This window comes from Myotis brandtii, unplaced genomic scaffold (assembly GCF_000412655.1).
Source record: "Myotis brandtii unplaced genomic scaffold, ASM41265v1 scaffold114, whole genome shotgun sequence".
NCBI lineage: Eukaryota > Metazoa > Chordata > Mammalia > Chiroptera > Vespertilionidae > Myotis > Myotis brandtii.
In genome coordinates this window covers 825,451-839,486 of record NW_005353927.1, presented here as the reverse complement: position 1 = coordinate 839,486, position 14,036 = coordinate 825,451, and the positions used below count along the sequence as shown (strand labels likewise).

Below are 14,036 nucleotides of genomic sequence, written 5' to 3'. Positions count from 1 at the left end.
GAAACGCACCCTCTGGAAGTCGGTGATCTCCGCCGTCTCCTGGCCCTCGGGGCCTACCTCTGGGGAGAGAAGGGGCGGTCAGCGGAGGGGCACAGTCCCCAGACAACCCGCCCGGCCCTGCCCCTCATCTCCATTGAGCTGGGCTACAGACACCCCCGTTCTCAGTGGTTTAGAGGCCTCAGACTCTAATCCTCGCCGTGGACCCACGAAGCAGCAGAACCCTCTTTACAATCGAGAGAATAAACTGGAATAACGACATCACGGTCACTTGGCCAACACGTGTCTCAAAGACAAAGCGCTAGGACACCTGGCCTCACCCACCACCCTGAACTCTGTCCTCTCAGACCCCAGCCCACCCACCTCATGGCCTTAAACCTACCTCTAACCGTGACCGCCCTCCTGCGCCTGCGCGCCCTTGCCCTTGCCCGCCTCCTGAGTTCTAACCAGACCTTCCCTGGCTCTGCCCCCAAATCCTAATCCCACTCCTGGGGGGAGGTGCCTGCTTCACAACCTGGCTTCCAGAGAGAGGAGGTGGAGAAATGGGGTTCAGTCTCCCTCCTACTCCGTTGGACCCAACATTCTAACAGGGCCCGCATTTCTATTCTAATTTACCCCACTCAGTTACACATCAAAAATCTAATCCGGCTCACAGCTAAACCCATTAGACTGCCCTTCCCACTCTTTTTTTAAATCTATTTAAATTTCTAATCCTGCCCTTAGCCCCACCCCTTTGTTTTCCAAACCCCTGAGGTCCTCCTCTGAATCCCAATCCCATCAGGGCTCCTCTTGCTCATCCCCAGGCTCCTACACTGGGTTCCTAGTAACTGGGCCCCAGGAATCCTTCCCTTAGCTCCACCCCCTGACCTTCTCACTTCACCCCAGGTCCAGCTGCTACCCCCCACACTGATGATGGGGCCCAGCTCCCCTCCATCCTACCCCACACCAAGCCCTCCTCCCCTCTGCCCCAGAGGAAGAGGAAGGAAGCAGCCACCTCCAGGGCCCACCGCTCCCCCACCTGGAGCCGCCTCGGACCCCTCCTCTTCAGCTTTCTGGGTTCCTGGGAGGCTGGGCCCGCTCTCCAAGGAGGCAGGGGCTGGCTGGTCACCTCCTGGAGAAGGAGGAGGAGGCCTGGTCAAGCCCCTCCCCATCCAAGTAGCCCCCCAAGACAGAAGGGCCCGAGGGAAAGGGGGTTCAAGGACACACCTTGGGAATGTCATTTGAATGGGAATGTCACTGATCGTGAACTCTTTATTAGAGAGGGCGCTCTGGCAGGACCCAGAGCAGGGGCAGCATCTGGAGATGGGCATTTCAGAGATCAGTAAGGACAGCACACACGTGGCATGGACTGTCCTCCCTAGCCGCCAGGGCCATGGGGCACACGGGATCCCGGGGCCCAGCCCGAGGGTCCCCCCCGCCCATGCACCCTTTGAACACACACACAAGCAGCCAGCTTCATGCATTTCCAAAAGGCCAGGCCTCACCCGGAGAGAGGGCATCAGCCGGGTGGGCAGTCCGGGGAGAATTCAGCTCCATCTCTTCACCCCAGTCAGACACAGGCTGGTGGCCCCCAGGGGGTGAGAAGGGGCTGGACGGCGTGGCAGGGGACTGGGGTGGCTCCTCAGGGCTGGCGGGCTCTTTGTTGGCCTGCTCACTGCCGGCGCTCCCAGCGGGCTCAGATTCTTGGGGTTGGTGGTCTTGGGCTGGTTCTTCCTCCTCTTCCTCCTCATCATCAGCCTCTTCTTCCTCTTCAATCTCCTCCTCGCCCTCACTCACATCTTCCCATTCCTCATCCTCCCCTTCGTCCTCCTCCTCTTCGTCTTCTTCCCCCTTGTTCTCCTCCCCCTGGTCCTCAGGAGGCCGGTGGGCAGGGGCTGGGGTCTCGGGCAGCTGTGGGGAACACAAGGCAAGTCAAAGGGAGGGTGGGGGCCCTGAGCACCCCCACACCTCCTGCCCAGAAATGACAGTTCGCCTTACCTGTGTGGGCGTCTCCTCGGGGGGAGTGGGTTGTGGGGCCTCGGGGGCTGGGGACTCTGCCTCCTTGGTCTCCCAGCGGTCGTCGTGGTCACTGGGGAGGTCAGAGGAAAGGGTCGTGAGGCCTGCGGGGCACGGGAGGAAGGGGCTTCCACCTCCCGCTCCTCCCCAGAGAAGAGGTTCAAAATTCAACTTGGGGGAGAAAGGGGTTGCAGGATTTCCAGAGGCTTGGCGTGTTGGAGCGCTCAGGAGGAAATGGGGGTGTGTCCTCAGGTGTCAGGGACAGACAATGGAGGGAGGACCAGGTGGCAGGAGCAGAGATGGGCGGAGGAGGAGACAGAGGAGCGACAAGTGGAGAAACAGGCCCAAGCCCCCCAAACGAAGGGCCTAGCCCACAGAAAGACAAGTCTGAGAGACACACCAACCACAAATAAACAAGTCAGAGAACAGGGTATAGGGCCAGCCAGCCCCACTGGGTGTACACATGCCCAGGGAAGGGGTGCCCACCTGTAGGCACGGGCGACTGCCTTGGCCTGGGGTCGGCTGTTCTTCCTCTTCCTGCGGCTGACCTCAGCTTTGTGCTGGGACAGGAACTCCCTGAAAGTGGGGGGCTTGGGGGGCCGGGCCCAGGCCTGGTCATCTGCAACAGAACCCAGGAGTCGTCGGGGGTGGGAGACACAGCACAAACCACCCACCCCCACACCTGGCCCAGCCAGCTGCCTCACCCCACCCAGGGACACCCACTCACCATAGCGGTGAGATGGTTCAAGGGCAGCGGCTGGGCCATCCTTGAACCTGGGGAAAGAGAAAAGGGGTGAGCAGGAAGCTGGGGGAACAGTGGAAGCAAGAGAGGTGGGAAGAGGTAAGAGGGAGAGATGGGCCGTGGCCGGTGTGCTCAGTGGTTAGAGTGTCGGGCTGAGCACCAAAGGGTCATGGGTTCGATTCCTGGTCAAGGGCAAGTACTGGGGTTGCAGGTTCAATCCCAGGCACTGGTCGGGGCACATGCAGGAGGCAACCAATGGATGTGTGTGTGTGTGTGTGTGTGTGTGTGTGTCTCTGCCCCCACTCCCTCCCTTCCTCTCTCTAAATATCAGTGGAGAAAATGTCCTCCAGGTGAGGTTTAACAAAATAAAAACCAGTGGAGAAAATGTCCTCCAGGTGAGGTTTAACAAAACAAAAACAAAGAGGGAGATGGGGGCCAGGGTCAGAAATCAAGGTCATAGCAGGAGACATGGTCAACCAGAGGGGTGTTACTGATCAGCAGGGGGACAGGATCAGGTGATGGACAAGAGGCAAATTTGACATCATATGACAAATACAGAAAGAAAAAATTCAGTATTTGACCCCCTGGAACAAAAATTGGGGAAGTACATGATCCCTAGGTTCCTGCTGGTCTCATTTCCTGTTACTGTCTGTCACCTGCCCAGCTAAGCAGGTTCTCCTGCCACATGGAGCTCCTGCCTCAGGACTTTACCTGCTGCTCCAGGACACTCTTCTCCAGGTCTTTTTTTTTTTGAGAGAGAGAGAGAAAGAGAAATATTGATCTGCTGCTCTACCTATTCATGGGTTGATCCTTTTTTCTGTTTTGAGCCCGCAACCCGGGCTCAGTACAACCCAACCAAGTGAACCACATCAGCCAGGCTCATTGGTTGACTCTTTTTTGTTGTTGTTGTTTTGTTTTTTAAATTTTCTTTATTGATTTCAGAGAGTAAGGGAGAGGGAGATAGAAACATCAATGATGAGAAAAAATCATTGATTGGCTGCTTCCTGCCCATCCCCACTGGGGACTGAGCCCACAACCTGGGCATGTGCCCTGACCGAAATTGACCGGTGGCCTCCTGGTTCATAGGTCGATGCTTAACCACTGAGCAACACCGGCCGGGCTGGTTGATTCTTGTATGTGCCCTGACCGGCCCTGACCTGAGATTAAACCCACAATCTTGGCGGGTCAGGATGACGCTCTAACCAACTCAACTACCCAGCCAGGGCTCCTCCAGATCTTTCCGGGGCCTGTTCCCTCACCACCTTCAGACCTCAGCTCAGAGGCCTCCCTAAACCCCCACCTAAGATAATCATATCTTATTACATATTATCCATCCCTCTGTGCACTCTGCTCAATGATTCTTCTCGACCTAACATTAGATCTAGTCATGACCCATCTTTCTCACAGGACTCTAAGTACCAGGAAGCCAGAAGCGTTTTATTCCCTGTTGTATCCCCATCACCTAGAACCTTCCATGACACATAGGAGGGACTCAAAAAACATCTGTTGACAAAGTCAACTCACACATGGTTAATGAAACTTGTTGCAGGCTGCTTTGGGGACATAAGAGAAAAAAAATTACTTTCTCATTCTTAACCCCTGAGAACATCTCCCCAAAGCCCAGCTGCCTACACTTTAGAAAGATCAGAGACAATATCTGTACAAAATACTATTTCTCGCGCTTGCACAACCTTAGCACCCAATCCAAAAATAAATGCTCTGACCACCAGGCCCACAGATAAGGGCCCTTTTTTCTCAAGCCAGCATCAACAATAAAACTTCTAGGTGTGGCCTGGCTGGTGTGGCTCCCGTGGTTGAGCATTGGCCCATTAACCAAGAAGTCACCAGTTCAATTCCCGGCCAGGTTGCTGGCTTGATCCCCAGTAGGGGGCATGCAGGAGGCAGCCGATCAATGATGTTTCTCTCTCATCAATGTTTCTATCTCTCTATCTCTCTCCCTTCCTATCTCCCTAAAAATCAATAAAAACATATTTGTAAAAACATTTTTTAAAATATTTTTATTTATTTCAGAGCGGGAGAGGAAGAGAGATAGAAACATCAATGATGAGAAAGCATCACTGAACAGCTGCCTCCTGCACACCCCCTACTGGGGATCGAGCCCTTGACAGGAATCAAACCTGGGACCCTTCAGTCCACAAGCCGACGCTCTATCCACTGAACCAAACCGGCTAGGGCTAAAAACATTTTTTTTAAAAAAAAAGGTGCGGTGTGGATCCCCAGTCAAGGCAACCGATCGATGTTTCTCTCTTCCTTCCTCTCTCTCTAAAATCAATTTAAAAAATATATACTCAAGTGAGGATTGAAAACAAAACGAAACAAAAAAACTTCTAGGTGTGAAATCTCCCAACGCAGCAAAGGACAGAGGACGGGATAAAAACAACTGCTGATCTTAAGACTTGTCAGCTCTTTCAGAAACCTCGCCATCTTTGATATGGAATTGGTCCCCGTGTCAATGATGCAAAGATGCCTTCGCTTTAAGTCTGACTAACGGGGTTCTTCCTGGACCCGGAAGGGGGCAAAGTCAGACCTGAGGATAATGATGCCACTGCGTAAGGGGTTTGAGTCGGGAGATACAAATTAGAGGGATGAAGGGAGGATGCAAAGGTCTAATCACTGTTAGCAATTCTTCCTGCCCTCCCTGCGTGAGAATTCACATCCACACCTTCAGCCACGGAGTCACGGCCGTACCCGCCACTGGAGTGGGCAGTTTAAGTTCCCACCCCAGAGATGCTGGGTCTGTTGGCTAATAAAACGGGGAGGTTTATCCACTCTCCCTCTTGCACATCTGCCAGTCATGTTCTGCTCCCCTCAGCCTGACCCCCAGAATGAACACACATGGAGCGGAACTGAGTTCAACCTGCTTCAAGAAGCCACGGCCTGTCATCAGCTGAACGCAGCTGACCCGTGAACACATGAGAAAGGAGCGCTTGTACATGCCCCTGCGAGCTGGTGGTCACACACACTGCCGTGGCGCTTACTAACTGATACAGGGTGAGAAACCAGAGCCAGTCAAAGGAGTGCCAACGCTCAACCACTGAGCACACCAGTCAGGGCCCAGGTCAAGGAGCCAAGCGGGGGCAAGCAGGGACGAACTCACATCCCCTCGGTCTTCTCAGCATCCCACTCCCGCCGCCACTGGCCGGTGGGCTTGCGGTGTCTCTGCAGCCGCTCCTGGTCGATCTTCTCCCTCTCCTGCTTCCAGCGCAGGTACTCTGACCGCTCCCGGCCCGTCATGGAGAGTGTCATGTCACTGGCACCGCCCAGGCCAGCCCGGCGGCCCTGCCCACAGCAGACAGCAGTCAGGGCCCTGTTCTGCCACCCTCTACCCCACGTCCTCCAAGCTCAGAGGTAGAGCCACCTGCTCAAGGTCACACAGGAGGCGACAGGGCAGAGATTAGAACCAGCTCTGCTCCGGTGGCACCTCCTCAGAGAGACCATCCCAGATCCATCCCCTCACGCTGCTGGATTCTCCTTCGTGACATTTGCGTTACCCGACATCTCATTACACAGGGTGTCCCAAAAACATGTACGCACACTTTAACAGCTGGTAGCTCAATGGAGGTTTCTTTCCTTTCAGCCAGACTAAGCTTTAAGCCAAGGAAACTCATCCAAAAATGCTACTGGAAGGTTGAAAACGCAGTTGCAGTACAAACACTGCCTTTATAATTATTCAAAGTGTGTGTACACACTTTAGCAGCTGATAACTCACCTGATTTTCACTCCTTTAACTGATTTGAAATAATGGGTGAAGCCAGACTAAGCTTTGAACAAAGACAATGTATCCACTAGACTTTTTTACGAGAATACATCAAAGATAAAGTTTACAGTACAACACCAGCAACAGTTGACGAACTGAGGGCGCATAAGTACCGAACAAAATTATTCTTTATATTTGCGATTCTGCTGCTTCAAGTTATCAGCAGTGCCTGGACCAGAATGGTCACCAGTTTGAAAACAGGCATTGACAAAAAAATATTATTCATTTCTGTAGATTCTTTTAAATTTTGAAAGTGAACTGTGTGTGAACAAACACTAACTTTATAATCATTCAAAGTGTGTGTGGTGCCGTGGCCGGTTTGGCTCAGTGGATAGAGCGTCGGCCTGCGGACTCAAGGGTCCCGGGTTCGATTCCGGTCGGGGGCATGTACCTTGGTTGCGGGCACATCCCCCGTGGGGGGTGTGCAGGAGGCGGCTGATCGATGTTTCTCTCTCTCATCGATGTTTCTGACTATCTCTCTCCCTTCCTCTCTGTAAAAAATCAATAAAATATATTTTAAAAACAAAACAAAAAAAAAAACAAAGTGTGTGTGGTTTTGTGAGACACCCTATATACCCATTCATTCAGCTCCCACCAGAATAAACGTCTTCAGGGCAGGGACTTTGCCTTGTTTCAAACCCTTGGCTGCAGCACCTAGGACAGTGCCTGGCACTCAGGAATGAGAAAGAGAGCAGTGTGGTCCCGGCACAGAACCAGCAGGTCACTGGGGATGAGAGCCAGCCAGTCGCTGCCTCTCCCTGCTCTGCCTTCCTGCTCTGTCTCACTCCCTGCTGTGCCTGGCGCTCAGCACACGTCCAGGACCATTTGCTGAGGTGAGATTCTGGCCACAGAATGGTGTCTGGCCCAGCGTGCCCCTGCTGCCAGCACCCACCTGCCGCTCCTGCTCCAGGCCGCAGCGCACGCGCTCAAAGTCCGAGCCCCCCCAGTTGCGCCCGTGCCTGCGGCTGCCCTCCCGGCGGTCCCGCTCTGGCTCCTCCAGGGGCCCGCTGCGCCGCCGGGGGTCGTCCAGGAAGTTCCGCACCGGGTTGGGCTCCAGCACGCCTTCCTGCGGGCACAGGGATCGGGGTTGGCAGGCCCACCCAGGCCTGGCGGCCGTGCCTCACACTGGGGACACCCTGGCACTGACCCGCTGGTTGCGCTCATACTCCGCAATCTTCTCCATCTCTTCGTTCATCTTCTCGATGTTCTGCTTGCGCCGCTCCTCCCACTCCTGGGGGCAGAGGGGAGCAGGTTACAGAGACACCAGGTGTCAGGAAGAACCAACCGCTCAACTCTTTGTGCTGAAGAGTTAACATGACAGGCCTGTGTCTCCTCAGGACAGGCCTGCTTTAAAGGCCAGCCCTTGGCTGGGGAATTTGACTCCAGTGTGTTCCGGGTCAACATTCATTGATAAGGAGGACTCGCTGTGCCTTTTGTGCCATCAATATGGTGTAAGCTGAACGCCATATTGGGGTCAGGAATCTGGGTATACACCAAGCAGAGGGGACCTACATGGCTAGCCCCCAATAAAAACCCTGGCCCTAGCCGGTTTGGCTCAATGGATAGAGCGTCGGCCTGCGAACTAAAGGGTCCCAGGTTCGATTCCGGCCAAGGGCACATGCCCGGGTTGCGGGCTCAATCCCCCCCAGTAGGGGACGTACAGGAGGCAGCCAATCAATGATTCTCTCTCATCATTGATGTTTCAGTAATATGTATATATGAAGAAGAAAAAAAACACCCTGACCGGTTTGGCTCATGGATAGAGGGTCGGCCTGCGGACTGAAGGGTGCAAGGTTTGATTCCGGTTAAGGGCATGTACCTTGGTTGCAGGCACATCCCCAGTGGGGGGTGTGCAGGAGGCAGCTGATCGATGTTTCTCTCTCATTGATGTTTCTAACTCTCTATCTCTGTGCAAAATCAATATAATATTTAAAAAAAAAAAAAAAAAACACCTCTGGGCACTAGGTTTCTATTAGAGTCCCTGGTAGGTGACCCTCAATGCTTGAGGAATTTTTAAAAATATGATTTTACTGATTTGAGAGAGGGAGAGAAACAGCGATGTGAGAGAGGGACATTGATCGCCTGCCTCCTGCACACCCCCTCCTAGGGACTGAGCCTGAAACCCAGGATGTGACTTGGCGGGAATCAAACCAGCCACCTTTCCGTGCATGGGATGCCGCTCAACCAACTGAGCCGCTCCGGCCAGGGCAATGCTGAGGAATTGAGTGCAGAGACCCACTGGGCGAGCTGGTTTCCTCCAGCTCTCAGCCCACGTGCCTTTCCCTTCAGCTGATTTTGCTTTGAATTCTTTCGCTGTAACATATTTCAGTCAGGAATCTTTCTAGCAAAACACTGAACCTGGGGGAGGGGTTGGGGACCCTGAGACACCATGGTCGCCATAGAAATGACGACAGTAATAACTTGGCAGATGGCTTGGTGACCCCCCACAATCCGTTCTCCCCTTCCTCCATGGTAACAGAGTTTCATACAAGCACATGGCCAAGCTGCTAGAGTTGACGTTTTCATTCCCAGGGCTCAGCATATAAGAGAGAAATACACTGCCACCTGATTTAAGTGGGGTCTTTTTGTTAACAGCAGCTTAGCATATAAAATAATAAAACACCCATAGGTCACTGAGCACTTACTCTGAGGGTTTCAGTGCCTGATGGCATGAATGCTTGATAACCTTTAAACCAGATGTTCTTCCCAGTTAAGAGCGAGAACCCAGAAGCTTCTAGAGGGAAGTGAGCTGCCCCAGGACAGGGAACAAATAGAACGAGGGTGACCCCTGAGCCACTACTCCCACCCTGCTAACCTGAGTGTCAGGGCAGTGCAGTAGTCACAATAAGAATGTCACTGTTCCCCACAAACAAATCTAGAGAAAGAGAGGAAGCACGTGCACTGGACAGAGCCTGCCAGACACACAGAGTTTATCCGAGACAGGCAGACAGAGCCAATAAGAGAAGAAAGAGCCCTAGTTGGTTTGGCTCAGTGGATAGAGTGTCGACCTGCGTACTGAAAGGTCCCAGGTTTGATTCCGGTCAAGGGCACATGCCCAGGTTGCGGGCTCGATCCCCAGTGTGGAGTGTACAGGAGGCAGCTGATCGATGGTTCTCTCTCATCATTGATGTTTCTATCTCTCTCTCCCTCTCCCTTCCCCTCTGAAATCAATAAAAATATATTTTTTAACAAGACAGAGAAGAAAGAGACGGTGAAGGAAGTCAGATGGCGAGCACACACCTGACAGCAAAAAAAAAAAAAAAAAAAAAAAAAAAAAAAAAAAAAAAAAAAAAAAAAAAAAAAAAAAATGAAGAAGGAAAGCAGAGACAGGGAGCGTACACACAGGCACTGGTCAAGAGGGGGGGAGAGAGAAAGAGCCGGACGGAGGAGCTGAAAGAGAGAGAGACGCACAGAAAGATGGACAAACAGGCAAACGGTGCATCTGAGAGAGGAAGAAAGAGAAACAACAGGGCCCCTTCCCAGCTCCTACCTTGGATTTGCGGTCGGCAGCGGAGGTATCTCCAGCTCCAGAGACATGAGGGGACCCTCTGCCCCGGCCCCTCCGGCCGCGGCCACCAGCTCCTCCTCGAGGCTGCTCCCCAGGACTGTCCTCCCAGGTGCGGGAGGCCCGGCCCATGCCTGCCCGGCCTCCCTGCTGGGGGGGAGTCCGGCCTCCTCCCCTGCTGGTCCCCGGGGGCCGAGGGGTCCCAGGAGCCCTCCGGAAAGGACCCTGGTTCTTCTCCTGGAAGAGGGGGGAGGGAGGGAGGAAAATTCCAGTCACTGGAGCAAGGAGACCAGGACGGCCCAGGGCAGCTGCCAGGATGAAGGCACCCACAGATCTGGGGCAGTGGGGAGGGCTCTCGGGTCTCAGCTCTCCCCCCTCCCTGTCCTCTGGGGTCCCCCACCCCAGTGTGGGGCTCACCACGTCAACTGCCACATTCTCCTTCTCCAGCGAGCGGCCCTTCCGGGGAGCTGTCACGGCGACGCCCTCCAGTTCAGCTTTTTTACGATCCTCCTCGATCTCCTAGGAGCAAACATCAGAGGTGAGTGTCGGGGTGAGTGCCTGGCTGAACTCCCAAAGCCCCCTGCGTTTCTTCTGGCCGCAGCCCAGGCCTCTCTCCTGAGCTCCAGGCAAGAAAGCTGGTGACCTCGGCATCTTCCCCCAAACTGCAGCCAAGTGCTCGCGCTCAGAGCCGTCCTGTGGTGCTCTCTGCGTAAGGGAAACATCTGAGCGGAGCCTGAAGGAGGTGAGGGGCGGAGGGCCTCTGGGGGAAGAGTGTTTCCAGGGGAGGAAAGAGCTCCATGCTGCTCCTGCCCTCTCTCCCCGTCCTGACCAGTGCGTGTGTGTGTGTGTGTGTGTGTGTGTGTGTGTGTATACTCTTTTTTGTTTTTTTTTTTTTTTTTTGCCATTGAGTGTGTGCTTGTCCACCTGCCTTCCCTCTCCTGTCTCTTTCTTCTCCTGGCACTGTCTGTCTGTCTCTGACGGACTCTGTATGTCTGGCAGGCTCCCTCACAGCCTCATCTCCCACCCTCCCCCACTCACTCACTCCGGCCTCCTCACTGCTCCTAGAACATGGCGGGCTCAGACCTGATTCAGGGCCTTCGCACCTGCTGCTTCCTCTGCCAAAAACACTCTTCCCCCAGAGATCCTTGTCCTTCACTCCTCAGGGCTCCGCTCAAATGTTCCCCTTCATAGGCAGGCCTTCCCTGACCAGCGCCCCTGCCATTCTCCCGCCTCTCCCTCTTCATCCCTGGCGTTATGTATATTTCGCCTATTGTCTGCCTCCCCCTGCAACAGAATCTGCCTGAGGGCAGGGACATCTGTCTGTTTTGTTTGCTAATGTATCCCGGAGCCTAGAACACTGCCTGGCACACAACATAAACTCAATATGCTTTTTTTTAAATGAATGAATGAAGAATGAATACATGAAACCCCATCCTCCTCCCAGGCCCCATCTCTGGGACAGCCCCACCACCTACTGTCACCTTTGGCAGGGACCTGGACCTTGTCCTGGACGCTCCCCACTCCTGTCCACCTCACACCACTGTCCATCAGTCACTGAGTCCCTCCCCATTGCTCTGTCCCAAGCCAAGCACCTCCTCTCTCCCCGAGGTCCCTGCATCAGCTTCCTCCTTGGTCTCTGGTCTCCGGCATTGCCTTCCCCCATCCACCACCACACACAGCAGCCAGAAGAGGTCTTCATAAAAAGCTATTCTGACCTGGCCCCACTCCTCTCAAAGCCCTCCATGGCTCCCCAGTGCCCTCAAGAAGTCCAAACTCTTAGTCTGACCCCTGCTGACCTCTCCAGGTCAATATTCCCCACTGACCCTCTAATTTTAAGCTCCAAGTTTTTACACAAACTGTTTCCTCTGCTTGAAACATGCTCTGCTCTACTTTTCAACTGGCTAATATCTACTCACCCTTCAGGTCTCAGAATCCCCTCCTCCAGGAAGCCCTCCATAATATCCTCCAGGCTGGGCTCCCAAAGACCCCCAAAGATCCCAGCCTGCCTACTCTGGGTCATCACTGACTGAAGTCAGCTCTGTGCCCCCACTGACTGTCACCCCTGGAAGGGCAGGTCCCGGGCTGTCTCAGTCACAGCTGTTTCCCCAGCACCACTCAGCACAGGGCCTGGTACAGCAAAGACCTCGGTGAATATTTGTGAATGAACGATGGAATGATGGCATGGAGGAAGGAATGCCAGGCTAAGGCCTTTGGCTTTTATCCTGAGAGTGAAGGGAAACCATGAAAAGGTTTTAAGAAAAGGAGAGGGGAGGGAAACTCACTGCAGGGAGGAGAGGGGATGGGGTCTCCCAGGGCAGGGCTAGGGCACCTGGTAGCGCCGGATGAGGGCCTCATTCTTCCGTCGAAGAGCCTCGATCCTCTTGTCCAATTCAGCATCCTTCTCCTCCTTCGATTTCAGATCCAGCGTGGCTGACTGAGACAGGGAGACAGTTGAGAGACAGTAAGAAAAACCAAGTTCTGAGTCTGGCACCTGGACCCCCTCCTCCCAAGCCCCCTGCTGCAAAGCTCAGATTCAGAACCTGCCATCTCACCATTCTGCTGACTGGGTGGGGCCAGGGTCCCAGCAAACCTTCCCTACAAAATGTGGATACAGCACTGGGGGTTCCTGAGAGCAGAAGAAACAACAGAACTAAGGCCAATGCCCCCACCCCAACCTGCTTCCTCTCTCCCATCATAGTATACACATACACACACACACACACCTGCACCCCAAAAGAATTCCGGCCCTCACTCTCAAGTGCTCTACTTGAAATACCAGCCCGCCCCTTACCTGGAAAATTTTAAGCTCCGCCCCCTGTGAACATCTGGACCCACCCATTTCCCTGTAAACACTAGCGTCACACCCACCTTAGGAAAGTTCTGCCCCACTCCACAGCTTAAGAAACCAGCTAACGCGGCTTCCCTCCAAACGAAGTTCCCCAGTCCAGCCTCCACACCCTGTGCTGAGAGTTTTAACCGGGCCTCCATCTCAGGAGAGCTTTAGCTACATCCTCCCCGCCCCCCAACCTGTACAAGGAAGTTCTAGGCCCACCTCCCTGTGCCCATTGTGATGCCGCTCACATTCCAGTGAACATTCTAAGTTCACTTCTTTCCCAGGAAAGTTTCAGAAACATCCCATAACTACACACTCTAAAAGAGCTCGAACCCCACTCCAACAGGCTGCCCCGACGCCCAGAGAACATCCTAAACCCACGCCTCCCTCAGGGTGGTCCCAGCCGCGATCCCACCATCGCGAAAATAATGCAGCTGCCTCCCTGCAAAGATTCCGAAAACAGGCCCGGTACCCACTGGCGAGGCTTCCTGCGCCTGGCCCGACCTCCCCAGTGATGCTCTCCCGGCCCGGACGCGGAGTTTCCCCGACCCGCCCGTGGCTTAACAGGAAAGAGCGCCAGCATCCACCCCGTCTGGAACGCTATGGCCCCGCCCCCCCGCCGGGGCAAACTTTCTGGCCCCGCCCACACTTGGTGTCATTGCTCTGGCCCAGCTTCCGACTTCCCCCACCAACCTTCTGGCCCCACCCCCCGTCCCTAAGCAACAGCTGGAACCCGCCCCCTCCTTCTCGCGTTATTACGCCGGCCCCGCCCCCGGCTCGCCAGCTCTCACCGGCCACGCCTCCGGCTTAACCAACCGACTTTCTAGTCACGCCCCCTGGCTCCCGCCCCTTCCAGGTCGAGTCAATATTTGGCCCCACCCCCGGCCCCCCCAGCCACGGGGCTGCCGGCTTCCCCGCCAAAGCTCTGAACTTGCCCCCCGGGCTCCAGCAAAACTTTCTGGCTCCACCCCAGCACTTCCCCGGCCAGGACCCTGGCCCCGCCCCTTAATCCCCCGGCAACTTTTGGATCCCGCCCTCGCCTTCGCGTCAGCCTCTAGACCCGCCCCTGACTTCCCCGCCAGGGACCTGGACCCACTTCCAGATCAGGCAAAACTTTCTGGCCCCGCCTCCAGCGTTTTCCAGCCAGCGCCCCGGCCCCGCCCCCGAGCTCTCGGGGCTACATTTT

The 14,036-nt window shown here is 54.7% G+C and overlaps 1 protein-coding gene across 5 annotated transcripts in view; it reads right to left on the bottom strand.

Annotated features, from left to right (window-relative positions):
• CCDC9 (coiled-coil domain containing 9) overlaps window positions 1–13,454 on the bottom strand; it is a 14,924-nt gene extending 1,470 nt beyond the window's left edge. The window contains exons 1-14 of one of the 5 annotated variants that reach the window (XM_014548070.1): window positions 13,327–13,454; window positions 12,570–12,643; window positions 12,347–12,451; window positions 10,435–10,536; window positions 10,003–10,254; window positions 7,660–7,743; window positions 7,405–7,578; window positions 5,853–6,034; window positions 2,720–2,766; window positions 2,479–2,611; window positions 1,975–2,065; window positions 1,482–1,887; window positions 992–1,108; window positions 10–59 (exon numbers count right to left, since the gene is read on the bottom strand). In XM_014548070.1, the coding sequence (XP_014403556.1) occupies window positions 10–59; window positions 992–1,108; window positions 1,482–1,887; window positions 1,975–2,065; window positions 2,479–2,611; window positions 2,720–2,766; window positions 5,853–6,034; window positions 7,405–7,578; window positions 7,660–7,743; window positions 10,003–10,254; window positions 10,435–10,536; window positions 12,347–12,451; window positions 12,570–12,572 (1,746 nt within the window). In that variant the 5' untranslated portion in view covers window positions 12,573–12,643; window positions 13,327–13,454. Of the gene's footprint in view, window positions 1–9; window positions 60–991; window positions 1,109–1,216; window positions 1,888–1,974; window positions 2,066–2,478; window positions 2,612–2,719; window positions 2,767–5,852; window positions 6,035–7,404; window positions 7,579–7,659; window positions 7,744–10,002; window positions 10,255–10,434; window positions 10,537–12,346; window positions 12,452–12,569; window positions 12,644–12,885; window positions 13,224–13,326 lie in introns of those variants that run through there. The other 4 variants (XM_005857838.2, XM_014548076.1, XM_014548080.1 and 1 more) reach the window with 4 other exon arrangements.
• Window positions 13,455–14,036: the final 582 nt, after the last annotated feature.